This window comes from Bubalus bubalis, chromosome 20 (genome assembly GCF_019923935.1).
Source record: "Bubalus bubalis isolate 160015118507 breed Murrah chromosome 20, NDDB_SH_1, whole genome shotgun sequence".
In the NCBI taxonomy this organism is placed as follows: domain Eukaryota; kingdom Metazoa; phylum Chordata; class Mammalia; order Artiodactyla; family Bovidae; genus Bubalus; species Bubalus bubalis.
Window position 1 is genome coordinate 9210734 of NC_059176.1, and position 24845 is coordinate 9235578.

Consider the following 24845-nt stretch of genomic DNA (forward strand, 5'->3'; position numbering starts at 1 on the left):
AGTTTGAATTGGTTTTACTTTTCTGAAGTATCACTGTTCTGTTACTATTCTAAAACCTTTCCAACAGGGTTTACATTAAGGAAATCATCAATATAGGTGACTTTTCTGTGGTAATTGGGCAAAAGAAAAGGAGACTTTTTTTTTAGTGTAAGTTGTGTAAAAAGCTCAAGTGTTTTGTCTTTTCCTTTTATGTAAAAGCATTTTAACAGAGTAATGACTTTCTTAGTCATAGAAAGCCAAAAAACTCACATTATGGTAACACCTTATTATGACTGTTGAATGAATTTGTGCTGGTATAAATAAGCATATAATTTTATCAGCAAGTGGATGACCTCAACTAGGGAGAGGACACACAGAAGAGTGGGAAGAATCCTGGCTTGAGTAACAGAAGGACCACGTCCTCCTCCCACCCTCCCAGGCCAGCCCATGCTGCCACGGTTAGCACCGTGACAGTGGGTATAGTAATCACCTGAGCTCAGTAAATATTAGTGGAGTATCCTCTCCTCGCCAGGCGCTGTGTCAGGGAACTCCATTGCCGTAATTCTTACCAAAAGATAGGGATTCTGATGAATATTTTAAAATTCATTGGCCTGTAAGTCTGTCCTTTTGGTAGAGTTATGACTAGGCTATCTTGAAGGAGGAAGGTTGGACATTTATTAACAGTCTTATTTAGGTCAAATGACTTTGCTGCATTTTTTAATTTTTAGTATTCATTTATTTATTGAACTATAGTTGACTTACAGTGCTGTATGTATGCATTATTCTTTAATGACTTTTCATGTTAACCCTGTAAGATGGGTATTCATATTTCCGTTTTACAGATGGAAGTAAATAATATGCCTGAGATTATTATATCACACATATAGCAAGGAGAATAGTGAGAATTCAAGTCTAATTCTTAAGCCTACTATTTCTTCATTAATCACATGGCTTCAAGCCAAGGAAGGAGCAGTTAATATAATTGAGTATTTGTTTATTTCAGGCACTGTCTGGGCACTCTCATTTGTGAGGTTTTATTTAATCCTTATAGGAAAATCACAAGTGGTAACATTTGAATTTTGCAATTTGACTTCAGGATCATTGAAAAAATAACTTATGGTTGGACTTAATCCGAAGGTGATGTTTTATTCTGCTTTTTGAAGGTGAAGAATATGCCCAGCCAAAATGATAATGTCGAATAAAATATCCAGTACACACTGGCTGTTGCTGATTTCTTTAATTATCATGTGCTGTGTTCATGACTAAGATAAATCCTGGTGTGACATTTAGATATAACTATTTAAACTTCTGATTCCAAATTCATTTACTTCTGACATTTGATTTTAATGACTTTCATGATTGAAAAAAAAAGATACCTCACAGAGATTCATAGATCCAAATGGGAGAATACTGTCACTGACAATGTTCTGAGGTTTCAATTCTCAACTGTCAGTTATGCACAAGATTGTGTTGAAATCACTGTCGACATTCCCTTCTTCCTTGATCTCAATCAATTATTCTTGCTAATTAGTTGGATGATGTTGTATTTATATATCTGTATCTATATATTATAAACTTTAAAACCCCGTTTTAAGAGCTTTGTTCAAAAGACTTTAAATTTATTGAGATAATTTTTCAAGTTTTCAAACCTTTGTAACCTGTCTAGATGATGACTTAAAAAATAGGGTTTTAATAGATATTTTTTCAGCTACAAAATCATATAACAGTGGAAACATTTCCAAATGTAAGTTTTAAAAATGTTCTCCATAGTAGAAATACCCTTTGAAAAGAAGCTACTTTTCTCACTCATTAATGAAGTGGTATCTTTACTTTTAAATGACAGATTGTGGGCTGCCAGACTCAACCTCTGCAACGGCCCACACTCTGTCTGTGGAGTGTGTTTCTCTCTAAATAAAGCCACTTTTTAACCTATCAAAAAAAAAGTTATGTTTGGTTTTTTGGAGTATAACTGCTATTGGAGCATAATGGCATATACTACTGATAGTCAAGTGTCATCACATAAAAGGTAAGTGTATTTAAAATTCTAATCTTTGTGAAGAGGAAAATTGCTTATTATCTTTAAAGTCAACTTCTAAATGTTTGATCATAAGAAAATCAGAAACTTACTGTCATTTCCTGTCTGTCACAGAGATTCTACTGTGTGAAGGTCTGTTTTTTTATGTAGACTATATGCTCAAGTGTCAGTGTGTTGAAATGGAACATCCAACCAAGGGTGCCGCTCTTCACCCTTCCCATTGTCTTCTCTTGGTGCCGGTCTGATGTGAGGCCTGAGTCAGAATGCACATATCTATTTGTATATTAAGTATAGTACCACTTTTACATCTGCTTTAACTTTATTTGAATGGTGATGCCTGGGTTTAAACTAATAAGGATGTATTCTTTTCCGAGTTAGTCTTATACGTATTAAAAAGAAGTGTACAACTTAACTGTTTGCTTTTCTTCATTCTGCCAAGCGCACCTTAAATTCCTAATAGTGCTTACTTACCATTGTGCTAGCTAGGCACTGGGGAAGACAAGGAACAATAGTTGACACTTATAAAGTATTGACTTGGTACCAGGAGCCACGTTGGTACCTTTACGTGTTATTTCATTTACACTCACAGTAACCTTGAGAAATTGGTGTTTTCCCTGTTCTATGGATGGGGCTTCCCAGCTGGCACAGTTGGTAAAGAAGCTGCCTGTCAGTACAGGAGACACAAGAGATCCGGTTCAGTCCCTGGCTTGGGAAGATCCCCTGGAGTAGGAAAGGGCAACCCACTCTAGTATTCTTGCCGGAATGGTTGCAGCGAGTCGGACATGACTGAGCATGCGCTGGCAGGAGGGCTGGCTGTTTTATGGATAAGGAAATTGAGACTCATGTTAAAAACTTGTCCAGAACAACCCAGCTCGTAAGTGACTGAGCTACTGTGTTTTGTTTTGTTTTGTTTTTGAGCTACTGTGTCTTAAAACTACTATATACCTTGTCCACTTTTAAATTGACTTAAAACGTTTTCATTATAAATTTAAATGTGTGTGTGTCTGTTGTGTCCGACCCTTTGCAACCCTGTAGACTGCAGCCCACCAGGCCCCTCTGTCCATGGGATTCTCCAGGCAAGAACAGTGGAGTGGGTTGCCACTTCTCCAAAAGGAACTATAGAAAGAAAGAAAGTGAAGTCACTCAGTCATGTCCAACTCTTTGCGACCCCATGGACTGTAGCCTACCAGGCTCCTCCATCTATGCAATTTTCCAGGCAAGAGTACTGGAGTGGGTTGCCATTTCCTTCTCCATATAAGTTTAAATAGTTGAGGATAATTTTTGTTGTGTTGTAAATACTTATATAACAAAAATATAGTTTTTTTTTTAACCCAGTAAGATCTAAATTCCCACCATTATATATATAAACATATTTAAACAAGGTCATCATTAGTAGCTGGAAATTTAACAGTGTATATTTTTCTGTTGAACTCATATGTCTGTTCAACTTCTCTGCACAGTTTTTTCATAATTCATGTATTTTATCCTAATTCATGTATTTTGTTCTTGTATCTTTTATTGATCATGCTGTCATTTCTCTATACTAAGACATGTAACTAAATTTAAATTATCATACTGAAAATTTTTGTCACAATTAAGCTTTTGCATTAAGTGAATATTTTTCTAGTGTAACATTTTAATTCCCACAATGATTTCTTCACTATTTTTTATTTTTCCTTTTTTTGAATTTTTTTGGTCGTTTAAGTGGTTTGCTCCAGGACTTACCATGTTGATTTTACCAGTATCTCCTTCACATATCATTAAACTTTTAAGTATTAAATTTTTCTTCTGGATTGTTTTGTTATTACAGTTATAAGTGCAGTTGATCAAAACAATATAAATATATTATACATTTGAATAACTAAACATAAGAACTTTTATTAGAAATATATTTATTGATGTTTTGGGTGTGTTTTCTCCTTTCCCCTGCTTTCTTCAGGTATCCATGGATGAATACACTTACAACTAGAATTTGATAGGGTTCAGCATAAATTGCATTCTAAACTTTTAAGATAGTCATAAACTTGAGAAACACTTGTCATTAATAAGTAGATGAGAATTGTAGGGATTTTGCAGTAACAAAATCACTTAGTTCTTTGATCTTTTTTATGGCAATGCCAAAAAATGTGTGTCAAATGGGGAAAGGCCAGAAGACTTAATTGGTGGTTCTGCTGAAGATTTTTATATCCTAGGCAGTGCCTAAGGGATGATTCAGGAGGGGGAAAAGATAGCGCGTTTTTTTGGCTCAGTGGGAGAGGGGGACTGTACAAGGGAATGTGGGAAAGTGGACCCAACCCCATGCCGCTTCTCAGAAGGTCCATTTTAGGAAAGAACATATTTGGAGATTGCGTGTGTGCTCTGTCTCTCAGTCATGTCCTGCTCTTTGCAACCCCACGGACTGTAGCCCTCCAGGCTCCTCTGTCTGTGGGATTTCCCAGTCAAGAATACTGGAGCGCCTTGCCATTTCCTCCTCCCGGAGATCTTCCCAACCCAGGGATGGAACCCGAGTCTCCTGCTTGGCAGGTGGATTCTTTACCACTGAGCCACCAGGAAAGCCCATTTGGAGTTTAGGGATCTGGATACTTATACTTTATTTTTTATTTTATTTTATTTATTTTAAACTTTACATAATTGTATTAGTTTTGCCAAATATCAAAATGAATCCGCCACAGGTATACATGTGTTCCCCATCCTGAGCCCTCCTCCCTCCTCCCTCCCCTTACCAGCCCTCTGGGTCGTCCCAGTGCACCAGCCCCAAGCATCCAGAGGATACTTATACTTTAAAACCAGCCAGGCTCATGTACTCTTTAGGAAATCTGTAGGATCACACAAATACCAGTGTGAAGAAAGCCTGTTAAAGTAGTAACCTCCAGTGAAATAATGTGCGCCATTCTAAATCTCCACGTTCAATGTGAGCTTTGTAGATGAAGAATTACAACACTACCCTTATGCAACATGGCATACAGGAAGCATCTTCATGTAGACTGGCATTTGATAAATACTTGTTGCTTTAATGTAAAAGTATATTGTCTGTTAAAAAAAAACCCATTTAATTATTCTTCTAACTGTGTTTATATCCATCTGTCATCCTTCTGTTGTAGTTAACCCTTTACTGAAATTGCTGTCAGTGGGATCACCTAAACCCTGTCACTAAATTCAGTGGACATTAAAAAAATCTTTGACTTCTTGTTAGTTTTTGTTGCACTTGATCATTCTTTATGTTATGTTTCCACAGTTTTCTGGGACAAGAGTTTCTCTTGATTTTCTTTCTACTTCTCTGCTTGTTATTATTTTGTTGTTGTTCACTTTGCAAGTTCCTTTTTCTTGACTTGTTTCTTAAATGTTGGTGTTTATCAGGATTCTGTCCTAGGTCTCTGGTCTTTTTACTCTACGTTAGTTCTAAAAATCTGTCTCTCCTCACTCCTGTGGCTTCATTTACCTTCTGTGTTTGTAAAGCCCCTCTGTATAACAGGCCCACATGGCTCTCCTGAACTCTAGACCAGAGCACCCACTTGTGTCCTAGACATCTCCACCTGGGAGTCTGCTCAAATACACTCTCTGGAACTGAGCTTCTCACCTCTCCCTCCCCTAACTCAGTACATGGCATCACTGTCAAAGCCGTTGCCCAGGCCAGCAACTTGGAATTATTTTTGATTCCTTCTTTTCTTTTCCACTCATTATGCTAGTTATTTCTACTTCCTAATATGTTATAAAAAAAAATTCATCCACCTCTTGTTCTTCTCATAGTCCCTATCCTTGCCAAGCCAATTTCTCTTAGTTTCTCTTATTTGTAACAGCCTTTCTGCTTGAGTTTTGCTTCCTCCTATGAGTGGCCCACGGGATAGTTCTTTTCTCATCATGGCGCCCTTGCTTAAAACCTTTCAGTGGTTTCACATTGCCCTTGAGATAAATTTCAGACTCTTTAACATTAATTACAAGGGTTTTTGGATCCCGCTCACCCTTATCTGTGTAGCCTTATCTCTGGCTCATCAGCCTGGCATGCTACACTAAAGCCTAAAGCAGCTTTTTCCCTCTGCCCAAATACTCTTGTGTCTCAGATATATGTATTTGCACATACTGACCTCTGCCTTCCTTGAATCCTTCTACATGCTACTGTATCTGTCTGGACCATTGTGTGCAATTAACTCCTCAGCCCTCTGGTCTCAGCTTTAAATAGCACTTCCTCAGGTGGCCTGCCTTGAATCTCCAGACTAGGTTCTTTTACAAGCTAAAGTACTACAGTGTATTTCCTCTGTCATGCAACTCATCACATATGTCTTAGTAAGCTATTTTGTCAGCTTACTGAGGACCAGGAATCATCTGTGTCTCGGTCTCTGATTTCTTTATCCTTAGTGCCTGAGACATGTATAAACATATTTGTTGTTCAGTTGTTCAGTCACTAAGTCGTGTCCACCTCTTTGTGATCCAATGGACTGCAGCATGCCAGACTTCCCAGTCCTTCACTGTCTCCCAAAGTTTGCTCAGGCTCATGTCCGTTGAGTTGGTGATGCCATCCTGCCATCTCATCCTCTGTCGTCCCCTTCTCCTCCTGCCCTCAGTCTTTCCCAGCATCAGGGTCTTTTCCAGTGACTCGGCTCTTTGCATCAGGTGGCCAAAGTACTGGAGCTTCAGCTTTAGTATCAGTCCTTCCAATGCAGATTCAGGGTTGATTTCCTTTAGGATTGACTGGTTTGATCACCTAGCTGTCCAAGGGACTCTCAGGAGTCTTCTCCAGCACCACAACTCGAAAGCATCAGTTCTTTAGTGCTCTGCCTCTTACATCCATACATGACTATTGGAAAAACCATAGCTTTGACCATATGAACCTTTGTTGACAAAGTGATGTCTCTGCTTCTTAATATGTTCTCTAGGTTTGTCATAGCTTTTCTTCTAAGGAGCAAGTATCTTTTAGTTTCATGGCTGCAGTCACCATCTACAGTGATTTTGGAGCCCAAGAAAATAAAATCTGTCACTCTTTCCACTTTTCCCCCATTTATTTGCCATGAAATGATGGGTCTGGATGCTTTGATCTTAGTTTTTTGAATGTGGAGCTTTAAGCCAGCTTTTTCACCCTTCTCTTTCTTCTTTGAGTAAGTTAACAGTTTTACTTTCTTGTTCTTGTGATTTCAAAATGCACTTGTTTTTTCTCTTTAGTGTCTCAATGAGATCCTGGAGTCAGCAGATGCACCTTTAGAAGTCACAGAAGGATTCATACAGTCCATTTCTCTGTCCGTTCCATGGGGCTCCTTGTTGCAGGACAATTGTGCACTGGAAGTGAGGGGGTTAGAAATGGTCTTCCGACCTCGACCCCGCCTAGGTAGGTGTGTTAGGTATTTCTGTTTGTTTCTATTTTTACTTTTCAGAGATTGGGAAAGTAGCCTAATTGCATTAAGTTGAGTATTTAATTTAGTACCTTGCATGTATTTGTAAGATTCTCAGTAGGTAAAATTTTAGGATGTGGCCCATGTAGGGGGGGTGGGTGTGATTGTATCTTCAGAGTTATTTCTCTCTCTCCTTACCCATAAGAACTTTAGTATATAGATGATTGGTTTAGTTATTGGTTACCAGTTATCTAAAGTGACTTATGCTTTTTTTTTTTAATATAGTTGATTTACAATGTCAGGTGTACAGCAAAATGATTCATTTATGTGTGTGTGTATACATGTTCTTTTATATAGATCTATATATTTTTTCAGATTCTTTTCCATTGTAGGTTATTTTAAGATACTGAATAAAAAGTGATTTATGTTTTCAAAATTCAAAGTATTGTGCCAGAAGCAAGGAAGTGCTCAAGGACTGATGGAGAAATGTTAAAAGGACACAGGATTGGGTTTGAAGGGGCTCCCATTGGCCAAGTCTGGAAAATTTGAGTATCAGAAAGGATAATGACAATAATGAATTATAACACACTAAAAGAAAAACCAAAACCCGAAGTCCATGTTACTACGAATAAGTAAATAAGTACGTAAGGGGGGAAAGGAGAAGGATTGCCACTACTGATAAACATATAAAAAATAAAAGATGGAATATCACCATGTTTTCAAGCACCATAGTAGAAATTAATGCAGGTGAGGATCATCAGTTGATGCTGACACCATTCTGAAGGGTTGAGGATCTTGATATTTAGACAGTATCAGAATATCTCCTTCCATTTACATATTATTTGCAGAGAGAAAAAGTTTCTTCTCAGTGGAGAAAATTGGCAGTCACTACCATGAGCGAGCAGACATGGTCTCGTCACCAGTGGGTCGCACTACGGCACATGTGTTCTGATGTGATGACCGAGAAGGAGGGGCTCGCTCATGTACTGTTCTCGCTAAAAGTGGTTAGTCTGAGTCGGACACTGAGGAAGCAGTCAGGCAAATCCAAAACGAGAGAAAGCCTGTTAACTAGCTGGTCGGTACTGTTTTTTTTTTTTTTAAAAAGGTTCAGTTACGAAAGACAGTGAAGGTAGAGGAACTATTTAGATTAAAGGAGACTAAAGACTTGATAACTAATTGCAATATGTAACTGTGTTTTCTTTTTTTTTCCTGTGGAGGGTATATTGAGGCAGGTGGGAAGATTGGGGTATTGAATGTATGGTGGTGATGGTGGTGGCTTAGTAGCTAAATCGTGTGCGACTCTTGCAACCCCCTGGACTGTAGCCTGCCAGGCTCCTCTGTCCATGGGATTCTCCGGACAAGAGTACTGGAGTGGGTTGCAGGAGTCTTGCTTCCTCCAGGGGATCTTCCCGACCCAGGATTGAACACATGTCTCCTGCATTGCAGGTAGATTTTTCACTGCTGAGCCACCTCACTGAATGTATATAATATATTGTGTTGATGTCACATCACTTGGCTGTGTTAATGGTACTGAGCTTTTGCAGGAGACTGATCTGATTCTTAGGAGTTACATGCTCCAGTTGTTAGGGATGAGTGTTACAAAATCTAGTTTAGCGAAAGCTTGTGTGTGTGAGTCTGTGAGTGTGTGTGCACGTATGTGTAATCTTGATGAATCTAGGTGCAGGGTATGCATTGTACACATCTTAGGACTGAACATTTTCGAAAGAAAACTTTGGGAGGGAAAGTTTTAAAGTAGTAGTAAGTCGTTGTTTATAAGTATATACACATAGTAGCTTTAATTATGTATATGATGGGTTCTGATTTATCAAACCTGTATATTGTGCTTCTTGCATGCCAGATACTGTTCTGAGTAGTTTACAAGTAGTATCCTCACAATAACTCTTTGAAATAGATCCTCTTAATTGTATTCATTGGACTGAATAGGAAATTGATGCATAAATTGTCGTTTAATAACTTGACCAAGGTCATAGCTAGTTAAGTGGAGAAGACAGGGTCTGGACCCAGGGAGTCTAGTTCTGGAGCCGCTGTTCTTACCACTGTGCTGTGCTGTGTGCTGGATTTACTGAAGAGTATTTGTGTCTGGCATGTTATAAGCTCGTAAGGTCATGATGGTGAATCATCTTAAATTATGAACGTAAACGCTTCCAGTGACAATTGATGTTTGTAAAGATGTTATGTTTGAAGAGTTAAAATCCCAAGTGCTGCCTAAAACATCTGTGCATGGAAATTATTAGTAACCTGGTATTTAATTAACAAGAATACTTTATACTTTAACCAAGCTGAGGAGACATACTAGTACATTCCTATGGAAAGTGAAATATTTTACCCTTATTTTAAAAATATTTCATTAGAAGGACTTTTAACTTTAATTTTAGAAGGCAATAATTCTAGTAATCTCTTGCCAGTTTGTTTTAGATAACATAAGGAAGTGTGATAGAATTCTTTTATAAGGATATACCTGGAAAGGACTTTACACAGTTTGTGTGTTCTTTCTCCAAGGCTGCTCTTGTGGTTTGTCTACATTTATACTAACCTTCTAAAGCCCACGTCAGCTGCTACCTCTACTTTCCGCTGAATTCCCTCAACTAGAAGATTTAGCCTCTTCTCTTACCTGATATGATATTTTCTGTTGACACTCTGTTGTTGTCTATTAATTCTTCTTATTTATATCTCATTTCTTCCACTATCTTGTAGTCTCTTTGAGGGCAGATTTAATAATTATTGTATTTTTCTACCCTATAAACGGAGTCAGCCAACTATGGCCTGCAGATCAAATCTGGTCTGTTACCTGTTTTTATAAATAAATTTTTATTGGAATATCACCTGGTATACATATTCACTCATTCATTAATTCTCTCTGGCTGCTTTTGTACTAGAGTGAGAGAGTTGAGTAGTTGTGATAGAGACCATATGGCCTCAAATATTTGTTATCTGATCCTTTGCAGAAATTCTGTTGACCTCTGTTCTACAGCATTTTGAACAATACCACCCATATAAAATATCCATTAAATACTTGAGTAAATATGTGAATTAGTATTTGGCAGATATATACCATGTAATGAGAACATGTGTCTCAACTTCTTTCTGTGATTTTTTCCCTCCCTTCTTGGATATTATAAGGTGATGTTTAAATCTCAGGAGTAAGTCCTAGAATACTGTATCCCTGGGTGATACCATGATGCTAAATATCTCTTAGGGGATTAAGAACTTACTAGTTTGAAATGTGTAATTTTAAGGAATGGCTTAGTTGTAACTATGAGAAGTTATTGAGGATTTGTCTGTATTTTCTGCAGCATCTGCTTCTGAGCCCATGTATTGGTCAAGCTTCATGACCAGCAGTATGCAATTGGCAAAAGAATGTCTTAGCCAGAAACTAACAGATGAACAAGGAGAAGGATCTCAGCCTTTTGAAGGACTTGAAAAGTTTGCTGAAACCATCGAAACAGGTTTGGCATTGTTGAGTATTTTAAAAAATTTTAGATTGTATTTAATAATTTAGTACCTTGATTTAGTATGTATTGTGTAAGAAAAACTCATTGGAGTAGTTTTTTTTATAAAATTGCTATTCTTACTTCAGAACTTTAGAATTGAAGTTATTTAAAAAATTATACAGTATTTGGACTTCCCTGGTGTCACAGTGGATGGAAACCCACCTGCCAGTGCAGGGGACATGGGTTTGATCCCTGGCCCAGGAAGATTCCTCATGCTGCGGAACAACTAGGCTGTTGTGCCACAGCTCCTGTGCCCGTGTGCTGCAACTGCTGGAGCCCGTGCTCTGCCATGAAGAGGAGCCCCGTCACGCCCCACCTAGAGAAAGTCTGAGCCCAGCACTGAAGACCCAGCACCACCAAAATCAAACAAATAATTAAAAAAATTACACAGTATTCAGTTTAATTTCATGTTGTTTTTTTACCCTAGTTTCTCCTTTATTTTATTACGCTTGCATAATGAAGGGATTAGAATTCAACAGACAGTGTTAGTCATTGCCCCAGGCTGAGATGTAACACGCTGTATGTTCTCAGCCCACAAAATATTTATTACAAAACTCAAAATTTGGGGCTTTTTTTTTTAAGGTACGAAATTCAACTTTTATTTTGTAAGTTCTTATTAAACTAATTTAGTATTTATTTGGTTTATTCTAGTACTAAGAAGAGTAAAGGTCACTTTTATAGACACTGTCTTGAGAATTGAACACGTGCCAGAAAATTCCAAAACTGGAACTGCACTTGAAATTCGAATAGAAAGGTAAGACTTCTTATATCTGAAAACAAATTACCCAGTTCTTTTCTTTATAAATAGTAAGATCTGACTCATCAGGTTCAGGATACTTTAGGAGATTCAGTCAGTCAGTCAGTTCAGTCGCTCAGTTGTGTCTGACTCTTTGCGACCCCATGAACCACAGCGCACCAGGCCTCCCTGTCTATCACCAACTCCCAGAATCCACCCAAACCCATGTCCATCGAGTTGGTGATGCCATCCAACCATTTCATCCTCTGACGTCCCCTTCTCCTTCTGCCCTCAATCTTTCCCAGCATCAGGGTCTTTTCAAATGAGTCAGCTCTTTGCATCAGGTGGCCAAAGTATTGGAGTTTCAGCTTCAACATCAGTCCTTCCAATGAACACCCAGGACTGAGCTCCTTTAGGATGGACTGGTTGGATCTCCTTGCAGTCCATGGGACTCTCAAGAGCCTTTTCCAACACCACAGTTCAAAAGCATCAATTCTTCTGTGCTCAGCTTTCTTTATAGTCCAACTCTCACATCCATACATGACCACTGGAAGAACCATCACCTTGACTAGATGGACCTTTGTGACAAAGTAATGTTTCTGCTTTTTAATATGCTGTTAGGAGATTAGATGTGATTATATTCAGTTAATATATTACATTATTTCGGAGTAAAGTGTTGTTCTCCAAGTTGTGTTCCAATCCAGTTATTAAAAACAAAGTACCAGTTGGGGTATAACTATTTGAATATTTGAATTCACAAAGTAATTCTCATTTAGCTGATACCAAGTCAAAATAATGACTCTTTGAGTGATACTACATTTAAGGTACCCTGTTAGAGTATTTCAGGTTTTTCATATGAACAATGTACTATTTAGATGTGTCTCATTACTGTGAAAGGATTTTTGCGTTGCTTTCTTTGATCTATTTTCCACTTTAGGCTAAGACAACTGTTTTCTTGGAGGATTCTGTGAGGGTATTTTAAGGTCAGTATGTACAGTAGAGATTACTTAAAAAGATATAAATACATCACTTTTAGTTTTCACTGTATGACCACCTGGAACTCCTATAAATAGACCTAAAACAGGGATTGATTTACATACACACTGCAGAGTGTTGTTTTGAGGTTATGACTCTTCACCAGTGTCTTAATGCCACATGAACTGCCAGCAGAGATGAGCAGAGTGAAGTACGTACACTGAGCACCAAAGACACTTTGTTTGTGGATATGTTGGGAACCTTTACTGAGCTTTAAACAGATATGTTCTGATTTCTGTCTTTGACAAAACATACCTATTAGTGAATCAGTTACTGTTAACAGATCTTTGAAATTAAGTTGCATTACCTTAAAATGGTATATTTAAAAAGTATTTAAAATCTTCTGCATTTAGAACAGTATTACTTTGGAAACAGTGACAGATTTTATTTTCTTGGGCTCCAAAATCACTGTGGATGGTGGCTGCAGCCCGGAAATTAAAAGACACTTGCTTCTTGGAAGAAAAGCTATGACAAACCTGCTGCTAAGTCACTTCAGTTGTGTCCAACTCTGTGCAACCCCATAGACGGCAGCCCACCAGGCTCCTCCGTCCCTGGGATTCTCCAGGCAAGAACACTGGAGTGGGTTGCCATTTCCTTCTCCAATGCATGAAAGTGAAAAGTGAAAGTGAAGTCGCTCAGTTGTGTCTGACTCTTAGCAACCCCATGGACTGCAGCCTACCAGGCTCCTCCATCCATGGGATTTTCCAGGCAAGAGTACTGGAGTGGGTTGACATTGCCTTCTCCAATGACAAACCTAGACAGCATATTAAAAAACAGAGATATCACTTTGCTGACAAAGGTCCGTCTAGTCAAAGCTATGGTTTTTCCAGTAGTCATGTACAGATGTGAGAGTTGGATCATAAAGAATGCTGAGTGCTAAAGAATCGATGCTTTCAAGTTGTGGTGCAGGAGAAGACTCTTGAAAGTCCCTTCGACAGCATGGAGTTCAACCCAGTCAATCATAAAGGAAATTGGTCCTGAATATTCTTTGGAAGGACTGATGCTGGAGCTCTAGTACTTTGGCTACCTGATGCAAAGAGCCAACTCATTTGAAAAGACCCTGATCCTGGGAAAGATGGAGGGCAAGTGGAGAAGGGGATGACAGAGGATGAGGTGGTTGAACGACACCACCGATTCAATGGATATGAGTTTGAACAAACTCTGGGAGATGGTGAAAGACAGGAAAGCCTGGCATGCTGCAGGGCACACAGCATGTGCTGCACAAAGAGTCAGGCACTACTTAGCTACTGAACAACAACAACAACAGTTTAATTTAAGCTGAAGATGAGTGGTAAGGACTCATAGAATAGTTACAGAAATTCAAGCAATGACACATCACACTCGTGTTTAGAGTCAAGTGCTGTCTCAGTGTTACAAGAGATGTTTGTGAGGAAGCACAGGAATTATTTTCCTTGGAGCTAACTTTAGGAAGTTATTCATTTTTTCCCCCAAATTTAGGAACCTCAAAATAGTACCTTCTTGGGGTTAATTTAATGTTTCTTCATGAAAATATTTACGAGAGTAAAGCATGATAATGCTGACACATATGTGATAGGTATATTCTAAGAAGAGCTAACACTTGAAAAAATTTCTTTAATTTCAGCAGCTGTGTGTATTTCTTATAATTGCAAATAGGTCTTCCTAAGAGTTTTATGCAAATGCTCTTTTTGTTTTTAACTTTCAGAACCATGTACTGTGATGAAACTGCTGACGAGTCCTCAGGAATTAACGTACATCAACCCACAGCTTTTGCTCACAAGTTACTTCAGCTCTCTGGAGTGTCTCTCTTCTGGGATGAGTTTTCTGCATCTGCAAAATCCTCCCCAGTGTGTTCAGCTGCGCCAGTGGTAAGGAAAACAAATCAGAGAAGCCAGAAAATGAAATCACAGATTTTCAGAAGGTTTACTTGAGGACTATTAAAATTTCCTAGGATGTGTGATGTGTGCTGATGGGTTTCCTTGTGATCTGAGAGCTAACACAAATATTCAGTAATGGGGACATATATTTCAGATTTAAAAATACATTTGTAAAAAAAATACATTTGTAAAAAAAATACATTTGTAATTAATGCCATTTCTTCCAGAAATACATTTGCTGTGTATTAATTTAATAGAGAAACATTGGATTTTATGTCCTAGGGAGAAATGGCATATTAACATCTAATATCTTTTTTATAATAAAAACAGGCAACTAAGCAATGTTCACATTTACCTTCCATGATGCATGTATTGTTGAAAATGTTATGTTACAAGTCATTATCTTGTAAGAATTTTATAATTAAGGAAAAAGAACTGTGTTCATCTCTTCTTAGATTGGAGAGCCCTTTTATAAATCAATCACTTCATAATTTGTCTTTTACTTTATTTCACAAATCGTATTTTCTTAATTATTGGATGTATATTAAATTTTCTTATTATGTAATTTGAACAGATGCTGTGCTTTTTTTCATAAAGTACTTTTCCATAATTTGCCTTTATTAAGCTACTGTGCTGTTTTATACTAGTTCTACAATACTGGTTTATCCATTGTCACAATACAGTTTTCATGTAAATACTGTATTCTTCTTAAATTAACAGTCGTGTTTTACATCTCAGTTTACTTACACTAAAGTTTTTGAAGGAATTACATTTTTTCTTCTTGCGTTACTGTAGGAAACAGAGCCAAAGCTGTCACCTAGCTGGAATCCAAAAATTGTGTATGAACCTCACCCACAACTAACAAGGAATTTGCCAGAAGTAGCACCTTCTGACCCAGTGCAGATAGGAGGGCTCAATGGTAGGCTGGAATTGAGTCTCACGTTGAAACAGAATGAAGTACTTCCTGGAGCTAAGGTCAGTATTTGTTTTATTTTCTGTAGATAAAGTAAACCTGGAGGCATTCTTTATGCTGTGGCCCTCTGACTGGTTCACATAGACTGTCCTGTGACCAGGTTACCCACTGCCTTGGAGTCAGCATTTTTACCCGCAGTTGGTGCCTCTGTCTGCACATCTTGGAGTTCACCTGAGGCCTACCTTTGCCCATCTGCTGCAGCTCAGGGTTTGAAACTGTCTCCTGTGCTCAACTTTCCCCCACTTTCAAAAATGTTCATTAGTTCAGATAACTAGGAGTTTGTTAAAGAATCTTTTTCATCATGAAATTAAAAAGTTAAAAGAAGGAGAAATTAAGAAAGCATGTTAGCTGAAAGTGAAAGTTAGTTGCTCAGCCATATTCAACTCTTTGCAACCCCATGAACTACAGTTGCCAGGCTCCTCTGTCCATGGAATTCTCCAGGGAAGAGTACTGGAGTGGGTTACCATTTCCTTCACCAGGGTATTTTCCTGACCCAGGGATCAAACTTGAGTCTCCTGCATTGCAGGCAAATTCTTTACCATCTGAGCCACTGGGGAAGCCCCCATGTTAGCTGAGGGAGATGTTTAATTATGTGTATATAAACCTATCCATCTATGTGTATTTTGAACAGAATGTCCATTTTTTTAATTGTATAATATTTATGAAAAGAGATGAGTTTTTTCCATGATGTTGCATAGCTTGTAGAAGTCACTGTAAAGACAACTGTACCTCTTTCTTAGGGAGCAATACTGAACAGTCTGGAGAGTCAGGAAACTTGCATTTTTTTAGTTAATTATGTGTCTTTCAGGTTATTGTTTTCAGGTTCTTAAACCTAATTTTCCAGTTTATTGTGATCCACACAGTCAAAGGCTTTGGCATAGTCAATAAAGCAGAAATAGATGTTTTTCTGGAACTCTCTTGCTTTTTCGATCATCCAGCGTATGTTGGCAATTTGATCTCTGGTTCCTCGGCCTTTTCTAAAACCAGCTTGAACATCTGGAAGTTCACAGTTCACGTACTGCTGAAGCCTGGCTTGGAGAATTTTGAGCATTACTTTACTAGTGTGTGAGATGAGTGCAATTGTGCGGTAGTTTGAGCATTCTTTGGCATTGCCTTTCTTTGGGATTGGAATGAAAACTGACCTTTTCCAGTCCTGTGACCACTGCTGAGTTTTCCAAATTTGCTGGCCTATTGAGTGCAGCACTTTCACAGCAGCATCATTCAGGATTTGAAATAGCTCAACTGGAATTCCATCACCTCCACTAGCTTTGTTCATAGTGATGCTTTCTAAGGCCCACTTGACTTCACATTCCAGGATGTCTGGCTCTAGGTGAGTGATCACACCATCGTGATTATCTGGGTCATGAAGATCTTTTTTGTACAGTTCTTCTGTGTATTCCCGCCACCTCTTCTTAATATCTTCTGCTTCTGTTAGGTCCATACCATTTCTGTCCTTTATTGAGCCCATCTTTGCATGAAATGTTCCCTTGGTATCTCTTATTTTCTTGAAGAGATCTCTAGTCTTTCCCATTCTGTTGTTTTCCTCTATTTCTTTGCATTGATCGCTGAGGAAGGCTTTCTTATCTCTTCTTGCTATTCTTTGGAACTCTGCATTCATATGCTTATATCTTTCCTTTTCTCCTTTGCTTTTTGCTTCTCTTCTTTTCACAGCTATTTGTAAGGCCTCCTCAGACAGCCATTTTGGTTTTTTGCATTTCTTTTCCATGGGGATGGTCTTGATCCCTATCTTTGGCCACCTCATGCGAAGAGTTGACTCATTGGAAAAGACTCTGATACTGGGAGGGATTGGGGGTAGGAGGAGAAGGGGACAACAGAGGATGAGATGGCTGGATGGCATCACTGACTCGATGGACGTGAATCTGAGTTAACTCCGGGAGTTGGTGATGGACAGGGAGGCCTGGCGTGCTGCGATTCATGGGGTCGCAAAGAGTTGGACACAACTGAGCGACTGAACTGAACTGAACTGAAACCTAATTTTACCATATAATCTGTGTAAAATGCACTTTAGGAAAATATCAGGATTTATTCATTTGTATTTTCACAGATATAACTAGCTCTAGACATTTGACTGACTACTGTATGCCAGAGCCTGTTCTGGTTGTTGGGACAGAAATGAAAGGAATGCAATCTTTGTCTTAATAAAAGATAGTATAAGAGGCATAGACATGGCTGTGGGAATGTGTAAGAGGGAACCACTCTATACATGTGAACACGCATAAAAAGGTTTTCAGAAGATTGAAGGATCCCTGGAAATCTTTCTCTGGAACGGAGCACCTGATTAGAGTTGGAGGGGGAGGAAGGTGCAGATTGAAATGTTGATGTTCCTATTACTATGATTGGTTTTCTTTTTTTTTTTTGGCCACATTACGTGGCTTGTGGGATTTTAGTTCCCTGACCAAGAATTGCACCCCGGTCCACAGCAGGGATTGAGCCTGGGTCCACGGCAGTAAAAGCCCAAATCTTAACCACTGGACCACCAGGGAAATTCCCTGATGTTATTCTTACTGATTATCCCTCCTCCTCTTTGATTACTGTTCTGTTCTACTTCAGTAGAGTTCAGTTCAGTGGCTCAGTCGTGTCTGACTCTTTGCGATCCCATGGACTGCAGCGTGCCAGGCTTCCCTGTATATCACCAACTCCCGGAGTTTACTCAAACTCATGTCCATTGGATTGGTGATGCCATCCAACCGTCTCATCCTTCTGTTGTCCCCTTCTCCTCCCATCTTCAATCTTTCCCAGCATCAGGGTCTTTTCAAATGAGTCAGTTCTTTGTATCAGGTGGCCAAAGTATTAAGAGTTTCAGCTTCAGCATCAGTCCTTCCAAAGAATATTCAGGACTGATTTCCTTTAGGATGAACTGGCTGGATCTCCTTGCTGTCCAAGGGACTCTCAAGAGTCTTCAATACCACAGTTCAAAAACATCAATTCTTCTGCGCTCAGCTTTCTTTATAGTCCAACTCTCACATCCATACATGACTACTGGAAAAACCATAGCTTTGACTAGACGGACCTTTGTTGGGAAAAAAATGTCTCTGCTTTTTAATATGCTACCTAGGTTGGTCATAACTTTTCTTCCAAGGAGCAAGTGTCTTTTAATTTCATGGTTGTTCTACCTCAGGTGGTATGAAACGCTTTCACAGGTCTTAAGCCTCTTCACAGCATAACAGGATGGAATGGTTAATGGAGCAGAGAGCCACGGGTATGTGTAAACACTACAGGAATCCTTACTCTGTGCCAAGATCCTTGGGAAACTGAGTACATCCATGTCTCTGTAGAATGCATTTTCTAATCCTTTAAGAAGGAAGAACCATGGCGATACCTTCTTGGGTTGTTTTGGTTAATTATTGCTAGTCCTCAACATTTGTATTTTTGATTTGTGTGCATATCCAAACTTATTGCACATTATGAACTGATTTATATAAATGCCTTTTAGGTGTTACTTTTGAACATCTGTGTATCAGGTGACAGATGAACCTCTGGAACTATTGTATTGCTGTTAGCCAGGGTTTAATATTTGGAGATAACTCTTCTTGCCTATAGGGTAATTTTTTTTGTAGCAACTGGAATATTTGAGTACATTTTGTTCTTAATGAAAATGAGTGCTAAACAGAGAAATTAAAGTTCTGAATAGCAGCATCCAGAAACAGACCTCCTGAACTTAATACAGTGTAAACAAAGATGGCATTAATTAGGGGCCTCAAGTTTCAGATCTTTAGTCTCTTTCTTTGCACTTACGTCTTTCAACTATGGGATCAAAGTGTTACGAGAGATTTCATGTTACTTTTTCAGTTCTCTGAGACTATTCACCACTCAAATTGTGTGTAAGTTTGGTGTTTCACATATTTAGTTTTATCAGATGTCTTCAGGAATACATTATATATGAAAATAGGGGCCTGCCTCAATTGAATTTAGAGACATTCTGTTTCAATTGCTGTGTTACACTGAGTTTGAAATTTGAAGCCTGACATGCTTTAGTCCACTGGGTCACAAAGAGTTGGACTCGACTGAGTGAGTGAACAACAACAAATTTTAGTTGTTAAAATGTTTTATCTTTTATATTTCCAGAGGAAAGTTATATGTACTTTTTTCTTTGTGTGCCAAACTTAGAATGACTAATAATGACATATTTCTATGACAATTAGAAGTGAAACTCTTAATCATGTATTCTAAAAGCATATTAGAGACTATGTTTTCAATGCTAAGAAATTAAAAATCAATTTTTAAGCTCAGCATATAATCACAAAGAGATTTCCCCACTGTCCCCAGCCATAACTCCTTGCTGATTTAAGGGCTGGGAAGTCAGCAGTTAGGAAGGAGCCCCGTAAAACCAGTACTTTGTGGGTCAGCCTAGGTTAAAATCCTGGCCCTGAATCTGTTATATGGCCTTGTGTGAATCAATTAATCTTTGTGAACCCGTTTTCTCATTTGTAAAGCAGGAAAACTACTAAGAATTAGAGGAAATAAAATAAAAACATCTAACACAGTGTCCCAATACTCAAAAAAAGGTGATAATAATGATTATTATTGGAGAATTTGTTGCTTTATGAGTTATACCATGGAAATTTCTCAAAGTCACTATGTAATTTATTTTATGTTCTTAGAATCGGAAATTTGTTTTTCTCCTGTAAAAGATGCCATATCCTGAATATAAGTGTTTTCTTAATTGAATTATTTTTAAATTGTAAAATGGCATAAAGATCATAGGAGTCAGTATTAACATTAGGACTAAAAAGAGACGAATGAAAAGTAAGGCAGGAATATTGAGCTTTTCAGAATGTGACTTAGGGAATAGAGTGATTGTTTTTGTCAGAGTGTATGCTATGGAAGTCAAGAGTGAGAGTGGGATTGGGCTTTTATTTTTAGAAGGAAAAACGGACAAAGAGTTGGAAAAGAGAAGGGAATTCCACATGAGCATCCTCTCTGCTGTGGCTTCATGCAGTGGAGAGGTTTCGTGGGCATTTGGAGGGGCACACTGTTGATAGAGAAGGTCCTTGCTGTTCTAGATAGGAGTGTGATTGATCCATGGGCAAACTTAGGAAGGCTACATTTATTTGTCCTTGGTTTGAATCAAGCTTTAAAGATTGTGATTTGAGTCTTTTGAAACCATAGTGGGAATGAATACTAGATTGTTGCTATCTTAATTTTCTTGGAGACTATGTCTTAAGGCCTCCTCAAGCACCTTAAATACTCAGAAAACTCAGAGACACAAAGAGTGACATTGGTCTTTCTGACATGGAATTTCTCAGGAGGATTTTCCCTCTTAAAATAAAAGTTGATGACCTTATATGTCTTTTCATTTAGATTGTGTGAATTAGTAGAGAGAATCTGAGGTGAAGGAATCCAAGGCTAATTAGTATTCCTCTCGGTGTTCTGAAATATACTGGGATTTATGGTGATGAGTTTATAAAGAGTGTTCATTCTGAGTAGTTTCCTTTCTTTCTTTTTTTGAAGCTGGATATTGATGGGCAGATAGACTCTATACATCTGTTCCTGTCACCCAGGCAGGTGCACTTGCTTTTGGACATGTTAGCAGCTATTGCTGGGCCAGGCAAGTATAACTGTTGTTACTTCTAGTTCTTTAAAAAAATTTAGTTAAAATATATAACATAGAAATGGGAAATTATATTATTGTATAGGAATGTATGAACTTAAAGATGTATTGTGAATTAGAATCCTCAGTAGTTAAATTTGATTCTTACAAATTGCATTATGATGCAACAGATTAGCATTCAGACTGACTGACTTCCTTGGTTGGAGGTAGTACTTCATACAACTGAGAAAGTATAATTGTTAAACTCAGTAAATAGCACACACTTAAAAAAATTTTAATGACATATATATTTAATAATAGATAAGATCTTGTGATTCCTAGCTAGCTGCTTAGAGCTATTGCCTAGATCTCCGATTAACATTAAATACTGGTGGTTCTGCACTGACTGGTACTAAGTTGCCATTGGCATTGGATAAGTGGGTTGGGAGAGAATGCTTAGTTAAGTAACTCCAAATTTAATTACTCTTTTGCTTTTCTTTTGTATACATGTAGAAAATTCAAGCAAAATTGGATTAGCTCATAAAGATAGAAAAAACCGACCCATGCAGCAAGAAGATGAATATCGAATTCAAATGGAATTGAACCGGTATTATTTGAGGAAAGATTCCCTCTCTGCTGGCGTGTCCTCAGAGCAAAGCTTTTATGAGACAGAAACGGCTCGTACACCTTCTAGCCGGGGTAAGCAACTCAAAAACTTGACTCTATATTGATACGTCATCATCATAGAGCAAAGTACATTTGACTTTGGCCGCCATAAAATGGAGTTGAGTAATGAAAAAACCAACGGTCTACACTTTAAGAACGTTTAAATATATAAGTTGATTGAACCACAGCTTGACAGTGACTGGCACACAAGTGGTGCAGGATCCTTTTTTGATTGTGTAGTCTTGTTTTGTAAAACATGATTTATTCTAAGGAAAGTCAATTAAAAATGTGGGTTTACGCAAAAGATAAAATGGGAATAATTGTTCATTTTGTCATATTATGTGCTTACGTAATGATTCACAGTAGATTCCTTTAAATAAAAACCTTTGTCCATTAATCTTTCTGTCAATCATATGTAAATAAACAACAACATAATGTTTACCCAGTTTACTTTGCATTTATAGGTGTGTCTTAATGTGTAAGCACTAATACAAATCAATTTAAATAATAAGAATCAATTTCAATATGGAATGTTGACCTAAATAAAAAATTAAAATCTATTCAAGAAATTTTGGCCATAACAAACTTCATTTGCCTGAAGGTAAAACAATTTGCAGAAAGAAGTAAAACATAAATAGAATTGTAAATAAAATTTTCAACTCTTTTTTTTTTTTTCAAGAAATAGCTGTATCCATGACACCAGAGATTACAAGATACTATCTGAAAATCATATGACACTTAATGACATTACATTATACCATGTGAAGCAGCTTATCATATATTTTTTTAAAAAGTTCACCAGTGGGCTAGCTTAACGTTTTGTTAATCTATGTTCAGCTGAGTTTTTACTATGACATTAATATCTTGAATGCAAAGAAGTGACCCCATTGGAAGTAACATAAAATTTAGAACATCACTATATCTCAGATAATCTGAGGGAACAATATACATTAATATATGTGAAGATCTTATTTAAAGATGTGCATTGGTGAAATTATAATAAAACTGACAAAGTTTAATTCTCTCTAGAAGAAGAAGTTTTCTTTTCCATGGCTGATATGGACATGTCGCATAGTCTCTCTTCTCTTCCACCCCTTGGGGAACCCCCAAATATGGACCTTGAGTTATCATTAACTAGTACATATACAAACACCCCAGCAGGATCTCCATTAAGTACTACTGTGGTAAAGTATTTAATTTTTTGTTCTGTTCTTTAACAAGTTACTTCTAAAATTTTACACCTTATTCATATGCTTAAAAAAATTATACTTTAGCTTCAGCCAACGTGGGGAGACTTCCTTGATCATCATAAGGAACAGCCAGTCAGAGGATCAGCATTACCCTCCAACCTAGTTCACCCAGCATCTTTACAAAAGACTGGTATGTAAGAAAAAAGAAAAAAAGACATTTGTTGATAGTTTCCACTGGAATCTAAAAATAATTATTAAAAAAATATGCCATTCTACTGATTCTTTTCTCTTTCTTCATAAATATTTTTTTGGTGCAGACCTTTTAACAAAGTTTAGAAAGAAAATGAAGCACTGTTGAACAATTCACTATGAAATGTTTTAGAACAGTTGCCTATTTATTGTATTCATGTATTAAATAATTTAGTAAAAAGTACACCCTAAGTTTCATATTATTATTATAATTTAGGAGTCTCAATCAACTGGTCTAATTTTTGTTTCTCTGTTTACACATCCCTTAAAAGAGAACCTCAGGTTTCCTTTTGGCAAAATATAATTGAAATAGACACAGGATTAAAGGAAAATTTGATGAGCAGCTTCTAGTTAACCTCTGACTTATTCCACAGTATAGTTTTATTAATTCAAAAGTTTTGTTTGTATTGTAGCAGGGTTTTTTTTGTACTTCACATATCAAGGATCTTGCATATCAAATGTAGAAAGATTACAGTTTATTATTTTCCTTTTTTAATATCACTGAAACTGTTGTGTGATCATATGTTTTGAAGACTAAAATCTCAAGTTTAGTTTTAAAACTAACACATGAGTAAATGGTTTATAGCTTTGATATAATGGATTGTTTACGTATTAACTTTCTGAATATAATTTTAACACATGTATTTCAGCTCTCCCCTCTAGGTCTGTTTCAGTGGATGAATCCAGGCCTGAACTTATTTTTAGAGTAGCTGTGGGAACGTTTTCAATCTCTGTGCTTCACATTGATCCTTTATCTCCACCTGAATCATCATTGAATGTTAATCCATTGACACCAATGGCGATAGCTTTCTTTACTTGTATAGAAAAGATTGATCCAGCACAATTTTCAACAGAAGATTTTAAGTCTTTCCGAGCAGTATTTGCAGAAGCTTGCTCACATGATCACCTTAGGTAAAGTCTTACATTTGTTAATAATCCTTGAAAAAGAACCAGAGGTGAATTTTTACATTTATCTATTTACCTATCTCCATTTGTTTTTTTAAGTCACATTTGATTTGTAAATGAGTGGAATGAATGAAGGTTTCTTGCAATACTGTAAGATGTTTACCATAGACTCTCCCATTCAGGTTATTTGGCATATGAAATATACAGATGTAAGATCTATTTGTTTGGAGTTGTCTAAGTTATCTTTAGCTCCCTGAGGTGCTCTTCTCAGGTTTCTTTGACCACATTTTGCCATCATTCTCCACTGACACCATTATGATCATAAAAACAGTTCTTACTGTCACTGGCGTAGCAGAGATGGCAGTGGTGGTGAGAGTGGATGGACTAGTGAAAAGGGACTCGAAAGTGATTCCTGTGCCACTAACCATTGGGTGGGAAATGATAACTGAGGCTCATCCTGAGCTTGGATGCTACATTTTCAACTTCTGCTTAAAAAAAAACTAAAGCTATTTAAATAGCCACCTATCTTTCCATAGGTTGAGTGCTAATAGATAAGGAGATAACGAAATTTATACTATGTGTAATACTGTTAGCATGTAACTACTATTTTAACTTCAAAGTACCCTATAAATTGTCCTGTCATATATAATGACTTAGGGACATATATTAATATTTTTAGAAAACACTTTGGGCTTTTGTTTTATCTTTAACTATTTTAAGTATTAAAATTAATAGGTTAAAATCATGATATTTATAATAAAACTGCAAGTGTTTTTTTTCCTTCCCATTTTGGACAGTGGCAAATATCTACCAGTAGGAAATACAATAAAAGCAAA

General features: G+C 37.4%; 1 protein-coding gene across 3 annotated transcripts in view; it reads left to right on the forward strand.

Annotated features, from left to right (window-relative positions):
* The window catches only part of ATG2B (autophagy related 2B), a 79275-nt gene that overhangs the window by 1478 nt on the left and 52952 nt on the right, over positions 1-24845 (forward strand). For 2 of the 3 annotated variants that reach the window (XM_044933130.2, XM_006076926.4), the window contains exons 2-11: positions 7169-7331; positions 10650-10802; positions 11499-11601; positions 14303-14465; positions 15270-15449; positions 20920-21016; positions 21512-21697; positions 22694-22848; positions 22939-23044; positions 23754-24015. In XM_044933130.2, the coding sequence (XP_044789065.2) occupies positions 7169-7331; positions 10650-10802; positions 11499-11601; positions 14303-14465; positions 15270-15449; positions 20920-21016; positions 21512-21697; positions 22694-22848; positions 22939-23044; positions 23754-24015 (1568 nt within the window). The remainder of the gene's footprint in view (positions 1-7168; positions 7332-10649; positions 10803-11498; positions 11602-14302; positions 14466-15269; positions 15450-20919; positions 21017-21511; positions 21698-22693; positions 22849-22938; positions 23045-23753; positions 24016-24845) is intronic. The other variant, XM_044933131.2, reaches the window with a different exon arrangement.